At 40.0% G+C, this 20,909-nt stretch overlaps 1 protein-coding gene across 6 annotated transcripts in view; it reads left to right on the forward strand.

Moving 5' to 3' along the window:
* ZNF462 (zinc finger protein 462) overlaps nt 1-20,909 on the forward strand; it is a 94,776-nt gene that overhangs the window by 45,647 nt on the left and 28,220 nt on the right. For 3 of the 6 annotated variants that reach the window (XM_069880006.1, XM_069880005.1, XM_069880008.1), the window contains exons 4-7: nt 758-922; nt 2,868-2,971; nt 6,052-6,170; nt 10,311-10,502. In XM_069880006.1, coding sequence (XP_069736107.1) covers nt 758-922; nt 2,868-2,971; nt 6,052-6,170; nt 10,311-10,502 — 580 coding nt within the window. Of the gene's footprint in view, nt 1-757; nt 923-2,696; nt 2,972-6,051; nt 6,171-10,310; nt 10,503-20,909 lie in introns of all 6 variants that reach the window. The other 3 variants (XM_069880003.1, XM_069880004.1, XM_069880007.1) reach the window with 2 other exon arrangements.

The raw sequence follows: 20,909 nt of genomic DNA on the forward strand, positions 1-20,909 counted from the left end.
GCCTGTCTTCCTGCACCCCAAGAAGCTGTCTGTTACTAATGCCCACTTGCATGTTCTTTTTGACAGCCAAATGACCACAGGCTAATGAATCCCTCAGCTTGCCAGTAAGCCCCATAAGCCAATTACACATTCTGCTTTAATTTCCTCATGAATCCTCCACCCTTCTATAGGAAGCCCTGCTCTTTCCTTCTTTCAGTATTTTCTTTATCTCCTTTTCTTTCACCCCGCCTTCTGGAAGGCCGTTTGTATCTTGGCAGTTACCTGTTCTTTTGTCGCAAGCCTGCCATGTCCTTTTTTGCAGGTTCTTTACAAAATGTCCTATGCCTCTCTTTAGTGTACCTGTGAATAACAAATCAGTTTCCTTCTCAACCTTCTCTCTTTGCCAGTACTTTCTGTGATTAAGCCCTCAGTGTTAACATGACATGAATCTATCTGGTGACTGAAGTTTATGAGGCAAGTGCCTGTGAAAAAGCTCCATGCAGGTGTTTGGGAAGTTGTGTTGTCATGAAAGAGCACAGTTTCAGACTAAACTGAATGGTCTTCTAGACGACCACTGTTCTGCAGAAACTTGAAGGTTTCTCCTACACAGATGTCTTGCCGACTTATTGCAGAGGCATTAATAGACATTACGAAAGTTGACCTTGCAGTTCTGCAAAACAGGATGTGTACATCAAACATAATTTCCCTTCAGGTTTAAAATCTGGTCTGTGTTCGTAAGAAGAATACTTCAGTGATTTATGCTTGTGTACTCAAACAGGCTTTTGGACATTTGGAAGATGTTTCAAAACTTAAGGAGAGGAAGGTGGTTGGCTACAAATGCAAATTTTGTGTGGAAGTCCATCCAACACTTCGAGCCATCTGTAATCACCTTCGCAAGCATGTCCAGTATGGGAATGTCTCTTCTGTGTCAGCTACAGTAAAGGTAAGAATTTTATAAAGGTTACTGAAGGTGACTGCAATTTCTTGCACTGCATAAAATAAAGATCTCGTTGAAAACCTATGGAGGGCTCTTGTGAAGTTGAATGTGTTTTGAACTGGATATTCCAGTTTAGCACGATGGTTTAATCTAACACTAAGTTTCTGAAATGCATTTGGTTTGTTTTAAGATGTTTCAACTTTTTTCCACTCTTGATCTAGGGGCACGAAGACTATTTATATTTAATTCTCATTTCTTCTCAGCCACAAAGGGGTTGATGTCATTGATGACTGAAAGACTTTGTTTATGAGCAGGAAGCTTTATCTCAGCTATTCTGGGCTACTTTTCTTCCTAGTTACACCAAAAAAGAGGTGCTTGTGTTCTTTTTATTTTTTTATTTTATTTTTTTTAAGAAGAGGAAGTGTGCATGTGCAAATGTGCGAAGTTTCTTGTGGCACACCTTTCCATGTGAAATTTGCACACTGGCTCCAAACAAAAAATTCAATGATCTGCAGAGCCAGTGATCTGATTTAGGTGATTAGGTGTACATGTGTTGTTCCTTTCTTCCTGTGAAAGGGGATGCCTTCTAGGACATCTCCAAGGATAGGCCACGCTCCACAGCCTGATTTCCAGAATGTCAGCTGGGCTGGTGAAAGTGCATCAAGGTTGTGTGAACTAGCTGTATATTCCTCCTCATGCTGCAGTGAGCTCTTGGCAAAGCCTCCTCTTGCGGGTCTTGCTAAGGATACTTCTTTCATGTCTTCATCTGCATGTTGGGAGGAAGTTATTCATAGCCTAACTAATGGTAACTAAGACAGCTTTCATTGCCCTACAACTGACCTTCCTTTACCTTAGCTGGTATTACTGACAGATTCAGATGCTTCCCTCCTAACAGAACATTTGCTCTTTTCCCTCCTTCTCAAATGAAGTTTATGTAGGGTCAGTGTTTCCTTTGAATGAATAAAATTTTTGCTGCAGGGAGCAAAAGCTGAAATCCATGGCCAAAAGAATATGCTGGAAATACTTTTACAGGTTATTAAAGTTGCTACAAAAAGTTGTGGTCTAGTTAGAAGAGGGAAAGGGAAGGGAAGGAAAGGGAAGGAAAGGGAGAAAAGGGAAGGGAAGGAAAGGAAGGGAAGGGAAAGGAAGGGAAGGGAAAGGAAGGGAAAGGAAAGGAAAGGAAAGGAAAGGAAAGGAAAGGAAAGGAAAGGAAAGGAAAGGAAAGGAAAGGAAAGGAAAGGAAAGGAAAGGAAAGGAAAGGAAAGGAAAGGAAAGGAAAGGAAAGGAAAGGAAAGGAAAGGAAAGGAAAGGAAAGGAAAGGAAATGGAATTTGGTACTGATGGACAAGTCTGCTTTAGACTAGACTACTGATTTAGTCTGCAGAGTAGGTACACTGTAAGCTAGAGCAAAATAAAGTAAAATGAACTTGCTCTATACCTTACTTACAGTTATCTATTCAAGTTTAGAAAATTTATATTGTGGCTATTGAAAGACAGCTGATTTGGTTTCTTATCTTTTTGCATTATCTGAGAAAAATTTGTCCAAGGAGTGAGATTGTTTTTTTACATATGCATGTATGTATATAATAAATATAACCACATCTTCCCCTCCCAAGAATAGGCCCCTTTTTTTGGAAAGACATTGATGTGGAGTTTGTGTAGGGATACATTTAGAAAAATAATGCAGTGGGAAACCTAGGCATGATAGTGAAGACGTGGGAGAGACTGAGGGGCAGAAGGGAGAGAGAATTGATTGCTTTGGGGGGGTATGTGTTTTTTAGCAGGAAGCTGAAGATTCTTCAAACACAACTTTGATGGAGGGTTGTGAGGGAGCCAAAGACCCTGGCATTGTGGAATTTACAGAAGCTGAATTTGGAGCGTCCTTGGAAGACGAAACCAGGCCTGGGGGCTACCACTGCAGCCAGTGTGACCGGGTTTTGATGTCTATGCAGGGTCTGCGATCTCACGAGAGGAGTCACTTGGCTTTGGCCATGTTTACGCGGGAAGACAAGTACAGCTGCCAGTATTGCTCCTTTGTCTCTGCTTTCAGGCACAAGTAAGTTGTGGCTTTTATTATTTTTTTTTTCAAAAGAAGCACAAAATAGTGCTACTGTTTTGTAGGTTTACACTGAAGAAGAGCAAACTCAACTTGATCTTAAACAACACTTTTCTCAGCATTTATGTATTTTCCATGGTGCAAAGTCTTAGGCCATTATGAATGGCTATGTATAAAAGGCCACATCTTTGTATCTTCATGAATTTATTTAAGCTCTTTTTTTTAAGTGTAGAAGAAAAGCATGCAAGCAAAAGAATAAGACTTCTTTCAGTAGGCAAACAGTGAAGCCCACCACTTATGCAACCTTGATTAATGCATAAGATTTATTAACAAGCCAAGAAGAGGAGAGAAAATTATTTTCCTTGTTAATCTTTCATATACTTCTGCTGCATATCACTACCTCGTTTATAATTTCTACAACTATTTGATGATTTGAGTTTTCATTACTATTGTTAAATAACTGTCATAACTTAACTTAAAATTAGTTTTCTTTTCTTAATTATGGTATGCAATTTCAGTCTATAAATATTGCGAGTTCTCACCAGTGTGGTGTACTATTTAATCCCTTATTCTGTTTCCTTGTCTAATGTAGCATATGAAAAACACATACTCATCATTAATACTCATGTTCCTTATGATTCGTTTCCCTAAGGAAAAGGACTTAGGTGGTAGTTTTAAAAAATATTTTAATCATAATCATAAATATATGGCAAGCCACCCAAAAATGAGTTATGGGGTGTATTTTCGAGTAGCCCCTTGGATTGACTCACAGGTACATGTTTTCTATAATTTCTGTGATAGAGCTGCTTATTTGCCAGGTACTCATTCGATGTATGCATTCACAGCACTGTCAGTAGTGCTTTTAGATTTGATGACGATATCACTGTTTTGCGATCAAATATATGTGGCAAAGAAAGCATGATAAAAAGCATTTTTAAACTTATGTTAAAAAGCAGGATTTCTGCTCCTGTCACAGTGTTGCAAAATGATGGCCAGAGTTTGATCTGCCTTGTTGAAAAGGTCTATTGGATTGAGCAGCCAACAGTAAGAAAGGAACCGTCAGAAGGATGGCGTATCCCACACTGCTTTGGCAAGGCTGACAGTGGAGTACGCCCTACCTCACATAGCTTACACAAACTGCTGTTTCCCCAGTAAACTGGTTTGCTTCCAAAATCACACTTGTGCTGAATTTGGTCTCCAGTCATTCTGTTTCCTACCTAAGAAGGGAATAAAGTCATGTCCTACAAGTAGAAGGACAAGTGAGTCAGAAAGTGGAGTATGGCATGGAAGAACTCTACAGGTATTACTTAACTTGGTAGTGGGTGCTGTCGCTATTATTGAAGTTGCCTACTTCATCTTTTATTTTTGTTTCTGATGTAATTATTCTCTAAGAAGATAAATTCTCTGAAAGAAACCAAACCAAATGTTTAATCAGCCCACTGTTCTCCCACATCTGACCAAAGCTTTAAAACTTGCTTTCAGAAGAATTTTGCTGGCAAAATATGTGGTTGTGAATATAATTTCAATTATTAATGTACTTTAAGGTATATATTTATAAAAGCTAAATATGCATTATATACATCTTTAACAGTGCTTTAATTGTTAAGTACGATCATTCCCTGTCAGCTACTTAAAACAAGTTTTGTTCTATGAAGTATTCAGGGCAAGTGTTCAAGATCTTAGTCATTTAGGAGACTTTTTTCCCATTTCTTTGGAAAAGCTGTACACGAACTCCATCCTGGATTTCTGGTAAATTGTATTTGTATGAAGTGGCCTGAGAGGAGGCATAAGTTCATTTTTTATGCTTTTTTCTGTCATCAAATCTTTGAATACACAGACTTCAGTGTCAGTTCTTGTAAACAGGGATTTTCTGGCTCAAGCTATTGTCAGTGTGGGACTAAAGATCCCGTGACAATCTTGCGTAGTGTGAAAGGGCTCAAACAACTGCCACTTGATCTATGTGTTGATAGTCACTAAAAAAAAGAACAGGGTAATTTAGGAAAAATAAAAGGAAGTAAGCCTGCAATAAATCTAGAGTAAATGTGTCAGGTAGGTGGTAGTTTCGGCAAATTACCACTCCTCTGAGTGTGCTGTATCTGTGCTGTCGTTTTTCCATCACCATGTGTAAGAAGGCTGAAACTAAGACTAGATCACAAAGCATGAATGTGTTCAAAGAAAAGGCTGTACTGGAGGTGTTTACAGCCTGAGCTGAAACTACCTGTCTGCCACCTGGAGACTAAATTCACGTCTGTTACCCACAGTGTAGGATCTGTGGAGCTCTGCAGGACTCATTCAGGTAGAATGAATTTGATCCTCTGTTAGAAAATGTGGAAAACATCAGTTTTCTCTTCCAGACTTTACTGAACTGTTACAGGAAACTGTGGAGAGAGCAGGTTCTGATCACTCCCCAGTATATAGGCTGTCTGTAGCTTCCAGGTTCACTGAAGAAAGTAGAGGCTGGTCTTTGCCACCTCTTCTTCTCATGTTGACCTCGATGCTGAATTTCCTGCACTGTTACTTCTGAAATGCTACTGCCTGGAACTCATTGACTGCATCCTGCTGGCACCCTCCCCAGAGCAGGATCTCTAATCTGATTTTACTGCTGTAACCGAAAGAAGGCTTCCACAGTAAAGCTGGTCAAATTTCCACATGCACACCTCCGCCCAGCCCTTTCATCAACAGGACAAAAGGTGGCATATTTTCACAAAAAAGTTTGCCAGGGGAAAAGTTCTATAATGATCATTTTACTGTTCTTGTCTGTTTCTTGTTTCTTCAACTGGTCTTTTAAGTCTGGATCAGATATAGTTTAATTCATACTAATATTGCCCTATAAGTTTACTTAAGTGGCTTGCTTTCTGCTTAGAAGAATTGGTGTCAGCTCTGCTGCTTTTCCTCAGACTGGATTCTACTTTATGTTGTAGGCAGACCTATTGAATTCTAAGAGAGAGTATGAGAAAGGATAGTTGAGCCTGCCCTGCCTCTAAATTATTTTATTATTCCTCTTAAGTGTTTTGCTTGGCATCTGAAGGAACCGATAAAATTAAGTACTCTTGTTTTTCTGTTTTCTTTCTTTTTTCAAGTCTGGATCGTCATATGCAGACCCATCATGGACACCATAAGCCGTTCCGTTGCAAGCTGTGCCCATTCAAGTCCTCCTACAACAGCCGCCTGAAAACCCATATACTCAAGGCTCACGCTGGTAAGTTTTCTCTCTTAGTTTTGCATTGCAGGAGCTGAAATGGGCTGTGTGTTCTTGTTGCTGATCAGAGATGCTGAGTTGAATCACGTCTTTTTGTCACCAAATTCAAGTGAGATATGCAAAGGCAAGTGGGGACTGGCCAACCTGTGCACTTGTTGGAATCGGTGGGAGTTTGGGTAATGTTTTTGAAACGACAAAAATTTTAAATGGTGATAAGTACTTCAAGAACTTCTTTTTGTTCTGTTTTCTTTTATGTGAATGATTTTTTGTTATTATTTCTGCTTGTTTCCATGATAATTTAATCAATTCTCTTACACTATCTGTGTCTTAACCAATTGGTAGTGAGCTTTGATCGACTGTGTGTGTATTTATATTTGTGCTCTAAGTGACTCTGGGAAAAGGACTGTGGCTTGCATCTTGGTTTTAATAGTCTTACACTGGCTTTCATGTTAAAATCAAATGCTGCAAACTTTAGGGTTCAGGTGTGTGTGTAGCAGATAGAGAATGACACGATTCCATTATTGCACTTGGAAATTTGTCATGCAAATCTCTGTCTTGCAGTATGGAATCAATACAAGCAAGCAAACAGACATGCTTCTGATGAACAGAAACTGGGAAGGTGGCATGAGGTACAGGATGTGTCACCTCAGAGTGTTGTGCCAAAGTGTGAGACTCAGAATTTTCTCATCTTTACTCCCTGGCACGTGCCATACATTGAAAAATTGTGAGAAGATAAGAGTTAAAAATTAGCTACGTTTGCATCTTTGTGGTTAAAAGGACAAAAGATCAACCCTCAAACCACATTCCACACATGCACTCTGTTGCAAACAAAAGAATATGACCAATCTAAAAAACATGCAGACTATCTCAGCTGTTAAAACTTGCAAACAGAAGCTCTTGGAACAGATGACAAAAGTGCTAGAAGTATATTCCTTTCTTTATGATTTGTTTACACTATGTCATCTACTCGGGTTGGTGGAGGAAGATAGGAAAATGGAGAGAAAAGGCAGGAGGAATTTATAACTGTCCACTGATTAAAAAAAAAAAAGGTAATTGTCACCATTGATCCACAGGCACCTTTCATCTACAGAAATGTAGGAGAGATTGATGATCACTTGTACTTAATTTCATGTATTGATTTTGGACTTTACCAGGACACTTTTCTGTACTTGGATATGTATTGTGGATTAGCTTAACTTTTGTCAGTCTCCTGTTGTATGGGACCATGGCATTCTGTCCCTTCTAGGAAACCCAACAGTATGCAGCAGCTGTCCAGTTTACAGAGTCTCACATCCTGAGCAGAGGTGACATGATTCTTCATCTTTTCCGGCCATAAACCGATGTTTTCTTGATGCTATTGTGCAGTTAGTCTGTTTTGTGTTATCTTGTTTGAACCTGCCGAATTTTTAGACCCAAATTTAGCATGCAAATAACATTTACTTCGCATTCCTCTTCATATAAGTAATTGGGTTTTTTTGTTATGAATTCATGCTCTTGAACTTGACTAGTGAACAGTCCTTGAAGGACCATGTTTATCTTCGTCCAAGAACACAATTTCATGTCTGCCTAGATAGCACTTCTGCAAGACTTGTGTAGTAGGGTTTCCAAAGGCTTATAATCTGTTTCTGGCTCAGTCCATTCCTACAAAACAAAATACACCACAGGAAAATTGCTTGTATGTTCTTCAGTCAGAGCTTTGATTTGTTGTGTCTTAAGTCAATCTTTCAGAAGTATATACTAATAAACATATTATGAAGAATACTAAGAATTTTCCTCATACTCCTCAGTTTTTCAGTAACGTAGTGGTTCTTCAGACTTCTCTTGTGTTATCATTTTTGTCTTTTATCAATCATCTCTTTATCAGTTTATTTAGAAGTGGAAACTTCAGTCCCCCTGCATTTTTTTTTAAGTCTCCTGGAGGTCTTTAAAATTCAGTAAAATCCTGAATTCTGAAGTCTTTTCTCAGTCTGCCCCTCTCCCGTATTTTCTGGGGATGGGTCGGAATTCAGTGGACTGTAAAGTGTGTTCTTGCCTAGCAGCTGGTACCAGTCAGTGCTTCTTGTATGTTTGTCATCCAGTATGTGCCATCTCCTTTGGCATGGAGCAGAACAGTACACAGTATCTATAAATGGGCTGTCTGTTATTTTCATCTGAACTTATTCACCTGTTCTTTTTTTTTTTTCGCTTACACATTTTTGAGGGGCATTTGTTAGCATTTTCCAGTGTCCTTGCTTCATTACTCATGACACTAGATGCACTGCAAGAACAAATGGATAATTGCAAGACAGAGTACTGGCCCTGCTCGGTTTATGTATAATCTAGAACATAATGCTTTGAATGCATATTGGGAGTTGAGACCCACCATATACATTTTTTGATTTATTTATTTGTATGTGTATTGATGCCATTGTTTTATGACATGCAATACTAGCAGTCAACAAAGTGCAGAAGGCTTCGGTTAAGCCAAACTGTGGCCTTTCCTCTGCAATCAAACATATCCTTTCATGCTGATATCCACTTGAACTGTTATGGCTGAATAGTGGGTATATTAGTTATGTCTAGACTGCTTAATATGCAATTGTGCTGTTTGCTTTAATGTCTTGTGGTGCTTTTAAGTTAACGGGTGGTTGGTGCCTACTGCCATTCAGGATTCTCTTATAATGACAAACCATTAAGACGTATATCCATGTCTCACTGATATCTTGTTCTTTGGAGTTTCTTTTGTCCTTATATTATCTTGTTCCATTGAGCAACTTGCTATACGTGCCATACAAAACCAAATGTTTTCTTTCTATTTGTAAAATTTAATATATAACTGATGTAATATGCAAGTGAGGAGTGCCATTTGAAAAAAAATGTGGGAGAATTTCTTGTTTCACCATTTCAGACTCTTAAGTGATCTGTTCTTTTTCAGGTGTACCGAAAGAGGCCTTTTAAAATTTTGTATTTTGACCCCATAATTAGCATAGTTTTTCTGGAAGAGGGGGGCAGGAGTTATTTTTATGTAGGATGGTTCCTAATATTTCAGGTATGCTTACTCTGACTTGCTGCAATACGTGTGTTTTTACCTTCTCTTTTGGTTCACTTATTTCTGGTATTAGAAAAATATGCTGTTTGAGAACCTGGTTTGCTAAATTTGTTGAGAGATGGAGAAAATGTTAAGTTTTGTTCATTACCAGAACTCTTGTTCTTCTGTTACTGCTCATGAATATTTCACTCCTATATTCGTTTTGGCACTTTATGTACAACTCATATGTGGCCAGTGTTACTCCTGTACATGGAAGTGGCACTTCCAAAATAATAACTTAGCACCTGTAAAATATCATATTGTTTGTGTTGGGACAGTTTCACTTTGTGTTCCAGTTACCTCCAAGATTTTGCAAAACAAATCTTGTCTCAGGATTTGTTTCCCCTTGTTTGCTGTCTCTGTGGCTTGGAACGTATTCAAAATTAAATTCATTACTGTTCATTACTTCTGTTCTTTTGCTTCTTCTAGTGCTTTTTCATAACACACTTCCACATAGCTTTACACATATGCACTGCACTTGGTTTGCCATGCTCATTTCTTGTAGTAAACTATCCTTGACCTGGTTACCAGTTCTATGGAAGATTTTCATAAGGAAAATGTGACCTTCCCCGAATGTAAATTTTCCATGCTCCACCCCTTTTTTCTTTCGAGGGACGTTGGTTAGCATTTTGAAGTGTCTTTTTTAATTCATTAATAATGATGTTGGATTTGCTGCATGCAGAAGGAGATGACTTCACCCTCTCTGGTTGCTGTGGTCTCAAGGAAATTTGGGAGTGCTATAGTTAAGTGACTCCATTTTCATCCCAAAGTTGTTTTCTTCTCATACCACGCAACACAGGCATGCTACGGGTCTGGTCTCTGTTTTTCGGCATCGGTCACTTTACAAGGATCTGCAGCTGTCAGAAAGTGATATTTTGGTCTAAAGCAGGTGTCTGTACACACAAACTCCAGACTGCTCCATCGAGGAGATGTGTATGGCTTGTTCTCTTTGGGATCAGTCTTGCACTGAGGAGCCCATGGGAACTTTACTGCCGAGTTCAGTAAGAGAAGTATGGGGGCCCCATTTTGTTTCTTTTGTGAGCTGATGACTTGCCTGTATTTCGTTCACCCAGGTGAACATGCCTACAAATGTTCCTCCTGCTCATTTTCCACCATGACAATCAGCCAGCTGAAAGAGCACTCCTTGAAAGTGCATGGGAAAGCACTGACACTACCAAGACCCCGCATTGTCAACTTTGCAGCCTCACACGCCCACCATACCTCCAAGAACCACATTCCTGCTGAAGAAGTGGAGGACTCTAATGGTAAGAGGTGCCTCAGAGCAAGAATTCAATTGTCTAAGGTGCCACTTGATATTTTTATTAAAAAAAATTACAGCAGGCAGTTTACCCAAAAAGCAGCTTCATTTGATCATCAAGAAAAAACAGAAGTTGCATCAAAACCAGGAATAATCATGATGTTGTAGGAAGAGACCTGCTTTAGATCTTCACCAGTTCATACTACATTAACTTATCCTGTCAGCAGTTGACTTTGGAATGTGTTGGTGCTGGCTTTACTTCTTGGCAGAGATTTCAATAGCAGAAAATTTTCAAAGGCAGAGCTTCTATTGACAGCAAGTGGGAAAGGGGTCATCTGATTCCATCCATGTTCCTGAAAAACACCCATTTATCTTGTTAGTAGAGAACTTAAGTGAAACTACATTTTTAAGCTTAAAATATGAACCTGTAGTGATAGTAAAAGTATGTATTCTTCTTGTCCTGACTACAGAGGGCACCAAAAGTACCTTCAGATATTAAGCTGTATCTGCAGGAAGAATAATCTCAGAACTTTTTTCGATGCTTTCTTTGAAAGCGGCTAATCCCCTTGTGCTGGAGGAGTATGTAGAAGGTATTTGGGATGCAGCAGAGGAAACGACACTGTTAACAGAGAAAATGCAGACTCACAGAAGAGATGTTGTGTGGTATCACAGCATCTGTTAAGGGTTTTTAAGTGGTAGCTTATGAGGCATGTTATAGGTGTCACTTCCTGCCAATTAAGAAAAGAGCTGGTCTTCAGGAAGAGAAGTCTTAATTCCTGGATGAGTTGCGTTTACATGGGAGGAAGATGTATTTGACTACAAATAAAGGATTCAGACCCACAAACATTCAAGGAGCTGCATAGATGGAGGCAGTATTAGAAAAGGGAAAAAATATAGCTTTTTCCAGAAGTTTGAGAGGTTCTGAGGGTTTTTTTGTTGTTGTCTCCTTACTTCTGTTCTTTCCTTTCTCACCAGAAAAAACTGTGAAATGAGAAAGACTGACAGATATGAAACAAGTGCATAAAATGTCAGAAGGGAATTTAAAGAAAAAAGTAATAATCGCAGAAATACTTTATTGAAGACAAAGGGAAACATGAATAATATTTTATGGTTCAGCAAGTCAATTCTGGCGTCAGAATCAAAATCTTGTAAAAAGATTCTGACCAGCTGTTCTCAGACTACCTTTTGTCAAAGAGTTGTCCGGGACAGTGCTTAGTAACTAAGCTTTTATTTTTGCTAATGTTAGCTTAAACTAATCCAACAAGCAGAGTACGTCTTGTGATATATTCTGTTCCTTTTTTATTGCTTTTTAAAAAAATATTCCGTTACTGACTAAGAAGTGGAGACTAATTTTCAGAGATTGCCCTAGTCTTTCCTGTGTGTTAGTAGTGTTTTTGTAGCAATGGTGCGTTGAGAGATGCAGAAGGGCAGTATTTGAATTTGGAAAGGCTGGTTCATTTACTACCTTTTTTTGCTTATCCCAGGATCTCAAAGTCATGATTAGTGAAGTTAAAATTCATGTGCAGATCTCTGCAGAAGATAATTTTAGAGCCTTTAGCAACTCTTCATAAAAATATATAAAAGGATGACTCTGTTAACAAAAATATGTGATACCTAGATCTGTATTGCAGCCTGAAACCAAGGCAGAATTTGTCCCAATTAGCTTGATCATCTTTAAACAGGGTTAATGGTTAAGTCACTTTTACAATAAGAAGCCACCCACTGGGGAGCTAGTCAGACGAGTACAGGTGTTTATTATAATTGTACATATAATCATTTTAATGTTTTCAGCATTGCTTGAAGAAGGAATAACCTGTTTTAAGTAGGTTTTTTTTTACATTAGAAGGTTGGCTACAGATCAGGTTAGTGATAGATGCTCTTATGACATCATTTATTATTGTTTTTTAGAAGGGAAGAAATGACAGTGTCTGTGGCTTAGGCCTGGAAGCTACAAATGATGTGAAAGACTAGATAAAAAACTGGTCCCAGCAGCAGGAAATGCAGGTCTGTGTGACAGGCACTGTTATGTCCAGCTGGAGCCAATATTAAATGGGTCTCATATGTTGTAGCTTAGTTGCATTTTGCCTGTATTGGTCTGTATAAGTAACCTGCAGTATGAGCTGTGATCTAGTAAATTCACTGGGGATGCAAAATTGAATTAGGGCTGGGGTGAAAGGCAGACAGAAGGTTACGAACTTGTTTTGTAGGTTGATAGGTATGCAGTAGGCTAGTATAATTCAAGTGATTGCAGGAAGGGTCTGTTCTTGTTCTGATGGCTTGGGGAGATTTGAGGAGGTAGCAGGACTCATATTGCCCTGAAAAATGGAGAAAACGCGAAAGGGTACTGAATTGTACTAACATAGTGCATGTCTGAAGAGAACTACTCTGAGAGAAAAGTACAATAGAACTTCTACTGATGCTTTTTTTTTTGCCCTGCAGAAATTGTTCCTTGAGGTGCCTTTCTCAAAATGTTTCTTCTGTTCTTTTAGATTGATACATTCATTAAAATATACTAATATACTTAAATGTCTACAATTCATCTCTTTTAATTATGTGTTGGTAGGAGCAACCATATCTGACGTGTTCATCTGTATATCCTGGAGATGTTTTTGGTGCTTCATATACTTTTTATGGAAGTAAAGTTGAAGTAGAATCATAGAATAGTTAGGGTTGGAAGGGACCTTAGAGATCATATAGTTCCAACCCCCAATCTAGTTGCAACCCCCAAGTAGAGTAGGTGCTGAACGTTTTAGGTAGGCCCGTGTCTGGCAGCTACGTCATTATTAGAAAGCATGATAACCACTGTAGTGGTTGTATGCCTTTCTCAGGGCAGTAGTGTTAGAAGGGGATTATGTCAGTCTCAGTGAGTCAGGAGAAGACTTTCTTGCAGAAATGTAATTGGAAGATGCTACGTTTTGTATTGTACCCCTCCGTACATGTTGGTTGATATTTTGGTATGCAAGGAATGTACCTATTTTAATTGTTTCCTAATCTTACTAGAGGTAAAGCAATGAATTTTTGGGGGATTGGGTGGTGATGTTTGTTTGTTGGGTTTTTTTGGTTTGTTTTTTTTTTCTTACAAGCAGCCAAAAAAACCCAACAAATGTTTATCAGCAATGCAGTTTTTCTCTGGTTTGCATAGCACAGGGGCATTGAATGGTTTGTAGTACCAACTCTTGTTGAGATGATGAGATGACCATTGTGGCAAACTGTCCTTTTGCTCTCCTCATAGTATTTTTCCTCTTGGAAGAAAGAAATGGTGTTGTTTCACTCGTTATTTGTGTTTGTGTGGTTGACTTTTTTTTTATGTATTTACTTACTTGTTAGCCCTTTACGCTGAATTGTGGCGTAACACTGTTGAGAACTTAAACAGTAAAAATTCTGTGTAAATTGAAATACTAAAAACTGCTAGGAAGATTGGGTGAATCCCTTAACAAGATCTATTTCCAAGTTATATCAAAATCTTTGTAAGAATCAGAACTCATTCATGTTAATCTCTACCCAGAAGGGTTCTATGAATTTGTTGATGATACCCTCATCCTATGGAGCAGAATCATGGAATCATTAGTTGGAGAAGACCTTTGAGGTCATTGAGTCCAACTGTACCTGTCCACTACTAAACTATATCTCTGAACACCTCATCTACCCGTCTTTTAAATACCTCCAGGGATGGTGACTCAACCACCTCCCTGGGCAGCCTGTTCCACTGCCTGATAACCCTTTTGGTGAAGAATTTTTTCCTGACGTCCAATCTGAACCTCCTCTGATGCAATTAGAGGCCATTTGCTCTTGTCCTTGGGAGAAGAGACCAACACCCACCTCACTACAACCTCCTTTCGGCCCCCTTTTCTCTAGGCTAAACAGCCCTTCTTTTTGTTGCTACTGTAATTGTAGAAATATATTTTTATTATCTTTCACAGAGTTGCGCAATCTAAATTCTAGTTGGGCTTTAGTCCTTCTGACTTTCTCTCTGTATGATCTCACTTCATCCTTATAGTCCTCCTGAGATGCCTGTCCCATCTTCTGAAGCTCACATACTTCATTCTTTTTACCATGACCCACCCAAAGTTCTCTGCTCAGCCAAGCTGGTTTTCTTCTCCACTGACTCGTTTTTCAGCACATGGGGCTGGCCAGCTCTGGTGCTGCCAGGATTTCCTTCTTGAGGAGCATCCAGCCCTCATGGGCTCCTTTGCCCTTCAGAACTGCAGCCCAAGGAACTTTACCAAACAGCCTTGCATAAAGTCCAAAGTCTGCCTTCTGGAAGTCCCAAGGTGGCTGTTCTGCTGACGCCCGTCCTTACTTCTCCTAGAACTGAGAATTCTAGCATCTTGCGATTGCTGTGCCCCAGGCATCCTTAAACCATCACATCTCCCACCTGGCCCTCTCTGTTCATGGACAACAGATCCACTGGAGCACTTTCCCTAGTTGGTTCACTCACCAGTTGTGTCAGGACGTTGTCTTCCATGCACTCCAGGAACCTCCTAGACTGTTTCATCTCTGCTGTATTATACTTCCAGCAGACATCTGGTAAGTTGAAGTTTCCCACAAGGACAAGGGCTAGCGATTGCGAGACTTCTCCCAGTAGAATATCTCATCAGTCTCTTCTTCCTGGCTGGGCTATTTATAGCAAAGTCCCACCATGATATCTGCCTTACTCAACCCTGTCATCACCATCATTTTGCTCAATGCAATTGAAACACTCTTCAACATACCCCATCGCCTTTCCTGCCTTGCCTGTCCCTCCTGAAGAGTTTATAAGCAACCATAGTAGCACTCCAGTTATGTGAGTTGTCCCACCATGTTTCCATCATGGCAATTATATCGTAGTTTTCTTGCTGTACAGTGACTTCTACTTCCTCCTGTTTGTTGTCCATGCTGCGCGCATTTGTGTAGATGCACTTCAGTGGGGCTGTTGATCCCGCCACTCCCCTGAGGGGAGTAGTCTTAATTCCTAAGTGACTATTGCTGTTCTTTCTAACCTATCAATAACGTTTGCATCTTTGCTGCCACTTGGAGTATTGTGTATCACAGAGAAGTGCTTCCTGTGCAGGGTCAGCTCTGTTCTTGTTGACTTAAGTGCAACGCAATGAAATCCCACACAGTGCATTGCCAAGGCCTAACATTAGAAGGCTATGGTCACTTTCAGAAAGGAAGAGTTGAAAGTGAGGCAGAGAGCCAAAAATGTGTGACTGAACACTAGAGAAGAGGAATAGGAACAACAGCAACAGGCATTATCTGCAAAGTGACACAGTACTACAGACTAGGAGAAGACTGACTATAAAGCTGCCTGGAGGAGAAGCGCCTGGGAGTGTTGGTTGACAGCGACTGAACATGAGCCAGCAGTGTGCCCAGGTGGCCAAGAAGGCCAATGGCATCTTGGCTTGTATCAGAAACGGCGTGACCAGCAGGTCCAGGGAGGTTATCCTCCTTCTGTACTCGGCACTGGTGAGACCGTTCCTTGAATCCTGTGTTCAGTTCTGTGCCTCTCACTACAAAAAGGATGTTGAGGCTCTGGAGTGAGTCCAGAGAAGAGCAATGATGCTGATGAAGGGGCTGGAGAACAAGTCTTATGAGAAGCGGCTGAGCAAGCTGTGGCTGTTTATCCTGGAGAAGAGGAGGCTGAGGGGAGACCTCATTGCTCTCTACAACTACTTGAAAGGAGGTTGTAGAGAGGAGGGAGCTGACCTCTTCTCCCAGGTGACAGGGGCAGGACAAAGGGGCATGGCCTCCGCCAGGGGAGGTTCAGGCTGGACATCAGAAAAAGTTTTTCGTAGAAAGGGTCATTGGGCACTGGAACAGACTGCCCAGGGAGGTGGTTGAGTCACCTTCCCTGGAGGTATTTAAAAGACAGATGTATGAGGTGCTGAGGGGCATGATTTAGTGGTTGATAGGAATCGTTGGATTCGATCTAGTGGGTCTTTTCCAACCTAGTGATTCTGTGATCATGAGCTAAGGAGAAAGCACATGGCAACAGATGCTGCTGGTGTAAGAACTAGTGTTAAGCATGTTTGCTTCTGTTCAGGGGTGGTGAAGGTGGTGGACTGCCTTCATTGTACAAATCGAGAAGTCCATGAGTTCAATTTACTGTTATAAAGCCCATAAACCAGAATTACTTGATAGATTGATAAATATTTTTGTGTTATGACTTCACCATCAGCAAAAGCTTATTGGGATTATTTAAAACAGCTGCCCTAAATTGTTGTGGCTAGTATTTCCTCTTTTTCAAGTAGCTCTTTATTCAGTGAAAATAACTGTTTTGGCCATACTGCTTAGAAGAGCAAAATACTATGCTTTATTCATATGGCTGACAGATTTGGAGCCTCATAAATTTCTTTGTATCGTGACTGTGTGCAGTAATTCAAAATAGTAGTTGGTTTTTTTATTTTACAGATTAAGAATATTAAATTGTCCAAATAAAACAGTGAACTGTAAGTGGTAAACTGTATGTGGCTTCTAGTGTCTTCTCCGTCTTGCTGTTATTGTACAAGATCATTCCTTTTTAGTGGTAACTAGTTCTTGAAATGTAAAAAGCACCATACTTTGTGTATGCCCTTGAAGCTCAGTGATCATGCTTTTTCACTGTTGTACAAACCAAAGGGAATCTATCATTAGTACCAGCGTACATCACAAAACACATGCAGGGTTGGAACTAGGAGGATTTTTTGAGTTTCCCAGTACATGGTATGTCAACATCTTAATTAAATTTAATTACTTGCAGCAGGAAATGTGTTGAAAACTAAGTGAAACACCCAGTGCCTTGTTCCAGCTTTCTCTGAACTTTAGCCTTTGCCAGTAGAAAAGAACTTTACCTTATCTAGAGACAGATACATAAATACTTATGCTTGCTTAACAGAGCTGGGCTGGGTGCAAAACTTCTTAACTATGTCCTTTTTCTGGAACTGTTTTTCAAGAACTATGAATCCCTTCCCATTTGTGTGCACTTCTTAAAAGAGGATAATGCAAAATCAGGATGTATCTTCTATGCTGCCTGGAAGATTAGATCTTGAGGGGTTCAGAGGGCCTCTAGCAGGTTTGCTAAAGCAGTTTCATGTAGTACCAGAATGACAGGAAAGCACTGGAAAGCAAGCAGCCTTCTCAGCAAAGTTCTATCAGCTGGTGCCAATGAGGCAGGATTATTACAATGATCCACTCAGCCCCAAAGCAGATGTCTCCCTCCCATCTTTCAGAAGAGAGGGGAGTTTTCTATACACTCAGATGTACTACCCCAATATTAATATTTTTTTAATCCATACCATAGTTTGTGGCAGACGTTTATTCACATGCAGTGTTGCTCTCAATAAGAGATATTTTTCTAATCTGCCAGTCAGGGCAGAAAGTTCCTAAGACCGTTATTCTTCACCTTTTGTGCTGTTTCTCTCTCATTGTTGCTGTATCTTGGTGTTTTATGGCTGCTGCTGTCTGGGGAAGACCACAAAAGTCAGAGTACTCACAGCATGGAAAACTTCTGTTGGAGCAGAATAGCCTTTATATTTAGTTTGGGGTTTGCTTTTATTTAGGGGAAGGGTTTTGACAGGCCTCTTTTAAGGCTGGAGATGCTTTTCTTTGACTGTTGTTGAACTGGGGAGGCAGAGAGCCAGTAGTGACTGCAGGGCAAATTCAGGCAAAGCTTCAATACCTAATTGCTTTAATTGCAAGGTGAGTTGGAAGGATAGCATCTATGTTAAGGAAGCAAGATTGTGATCTGCAAACTACAGAACAGACCATGCTTCTGCTTTTCTAGTTACAGTCAGGCTGCAAAGAGCTGTCTACCTGTTCTGCCTGCTTTCATGCCCTGTAGGAGTGACGCTGCATGCTTCTTCTCACTCCAAAGTATAAGATTAACCTTTCTTCCTTGCAGGCTGCCTTTTTTTCCCCCCAGCTATGTTCCTTCTTTCTCTACCCTAGAGCAAGTCCCCTCAGATTTTGCCTGTCTTTCCTTCCCAGAGGTGCTGATAGTGGCCACATTGCCTGTTAAAACTCTCCAGTACTTGGTATGTCTTATTTCTTGTGGTCAGCATTAAACTAGTTATCAGATGTTGGATCAGATGAGAACCTTTCCTCTGCATCAGATTGGCAGGGACTAGTGGAACAAATGCAGGGCTTATTCACATCCAAGTTTACTGAACAAACTCCTTGCTATTTCAAGGACTTAGGGCTCTGGGTATGACCTTGTTTTCTACAGCTCTCTTCCACTTGTGTATAGTTGTTTGGCTTTTGGCCTTTTCCTGCAGTGTGTTGAGACAAGTTTTGTGGCTAGTGGAACAGAGGGAGATATTTATTCTGTTATTGGCTGTGCTCAAGGCTGGGGTGGGGGGTCTGTGTGTCAACTTGTTGTTCATTGCACTGTTTTCTGGTCCTGATCTTTTTGTGCTGGAACTGAATGGGTAAAGACAAAGCTGAGATTCAACAGAATGGAGGCAAGAGCTCATGCAGCTGGGAAAAGGTTGCTGCTAGTCTTTTTATGAATTTTACCAGCCTGCTGTGGTGGGATTGATGTGATACTGGACAACTTGCCTAGAAGACAGCATAAGTTGTTTTGGTTGGTCAAGGAAGAAATTAAGGAAGAGACATCTTCTGGATTTTTTCGAGACAGACAGGAATTACCTGATTGCATGCATGGTGGGAAGAAGGAATCATATCTAGGCTCCTGGTTTGGGTGTTTTTTTTTTTGATTTGGTTTGGTTTTGGTTTTGGTTTTTTTCCCTGAGTTTTTTGCTTTCTTTTGGCTATGATTTTTATGTTCAGGATAGGGAACGAAGTGGTGGGTGATGCTTGCTTAGTTGTTATGATGTACTACTGCTGTCCCTGGAATTTGTGATCTTTCTATACAGAGTAAAAAGGATGCTGTTGCTGTGGTTGGTATGACTTCACTGATGCTGTGCAACAGAACATTTCTGGAGGCTATCACTCCCATGTGTTAGTAGCCCTCTTGTGTAAGCTAACTGATATTGTCCCTGTCCCCTGAGACTCCAGTTACTTTCTTTTGATCTAAAACCTGCTAGAGGGATTTGGTGCTTGACAGAGAAGTAAACTTCCTTTGTTCATTTTAGCTTTATTGAAGTGGGCATATGTCATCATCATAGTTGACAGCCTGAAGAGTGACTTTATAGCTGGTTTTATTCCTTCTTAAGGAACATTGTTACTATGTTTTGGTACCAGTGTTTGAAAATAGAGACTGAGGTGATCCAAGATCACCCAGAGCTGGTGATAGAGATGAGGCCTTTCTGTTGGTAATAATAATAACAACAACAATAATAATGTCAAAGCGTGTGCTGCAGATCTCCAGAACAAATTACAAGTTCCTGAGCTCTGTGAATGGATCCTCATTACCCATGTATTGTCACTCTAATTTTGGGGCAGAATGCAAAAATGTAGCACTTGATAAAGCTGTATTTCTTTCTTCTCTTCATTTCAAGCTTAGATGCAAACGAATGCTTCGGTGACAACAGAATGTGTGCTTGTGGCTTTGTGTTCTAATTATTACCAAAAAAAAAAGACTAGGGCAGTAGTGAAGAAAATATGGAGTGCTCCTGAGAAATGTCTGATGACTTGCTCTTAAATGAGAAGGAAATCAGGGAGCATAAGAGCATGAAGATGGTTGGGTTACTGGTGCAAAAAAAAAAAAAAGTTGTTTGGTTGATTATTGTCTGAGTGAAGAATCAAAGTAGGAAATGTTTGTAAATTCAGAAAAGAACCTGTTACCAGTAAATCTCTTTGATTAAACAAGTGTCTTGCTAAAGCTATTTCCGTTTATGTTTGTATGACTCTTTTTTGTAAGTGCACTTCCATTTTTGAGATTTGAGTTTAGCTCTACAGAATAAGGACTATCTAGAGAACTTTTTATTTCATGCATTTTATGGAAGTAGGTAAGCAAGCACATGGAGACCCTCGTGTTTTGACATGTAGCAGAAGTCTTGATTTTGAGTGTAACCCTGTCTTTAGACAATGGAAAGTTATTCCATGAGTAGCAAATTATAAGAATATTGGGTTGAAACATGACCAGCATATATACTCTTCACTCAGTGTAAGCCAGTGGCAGCAGATTCTCAGCCTGCAATGTTCTTCAAACAGAAAGTAGTAGATAAACAGAGGTGAAGAAACTTGAATACCAGAGGAAGGGAAGTGCCGTGCTCTCTCCATGCAGTATCTCTGTGTTTTATGTGAAAATGGCAATAAGGAAAGCAACTGGTGGGGTTAGAAAGCTTGGCACTGGTTTTGCAAAGGCTGCAAGTGGTAAAGCATCTACTGGAAGAGTCTAGTTTATAATGAGAGGGTTGTGTGCAGCCTAAATGTGGCTAGTAAGTGGCCAAGTCACCTAAAGAACTGCAGGAAAGTTAAACTGGGTTGAAGCCAGGAAAGAAATTGTGCTGTGGGAAGGATGGATGAGAAGGGATAACTAGAAATTAAATGGCTA

This window comes from Phaenicophaeus curvirostris, chromosome Z (genome assembly GCF_032191515.1).
Source record: "Phaenicophaeus curvirostris isolate KB17595 chromosome Z, BPBGC_Pcur_1.0, whole genome shotgun sequence".
NCBI lineage: Eukaryota > Metazoa > Chordata > Aves > Cuculiformes > Cuculidae > Phaenicophaeus > Phaenicophaeus curvirostris.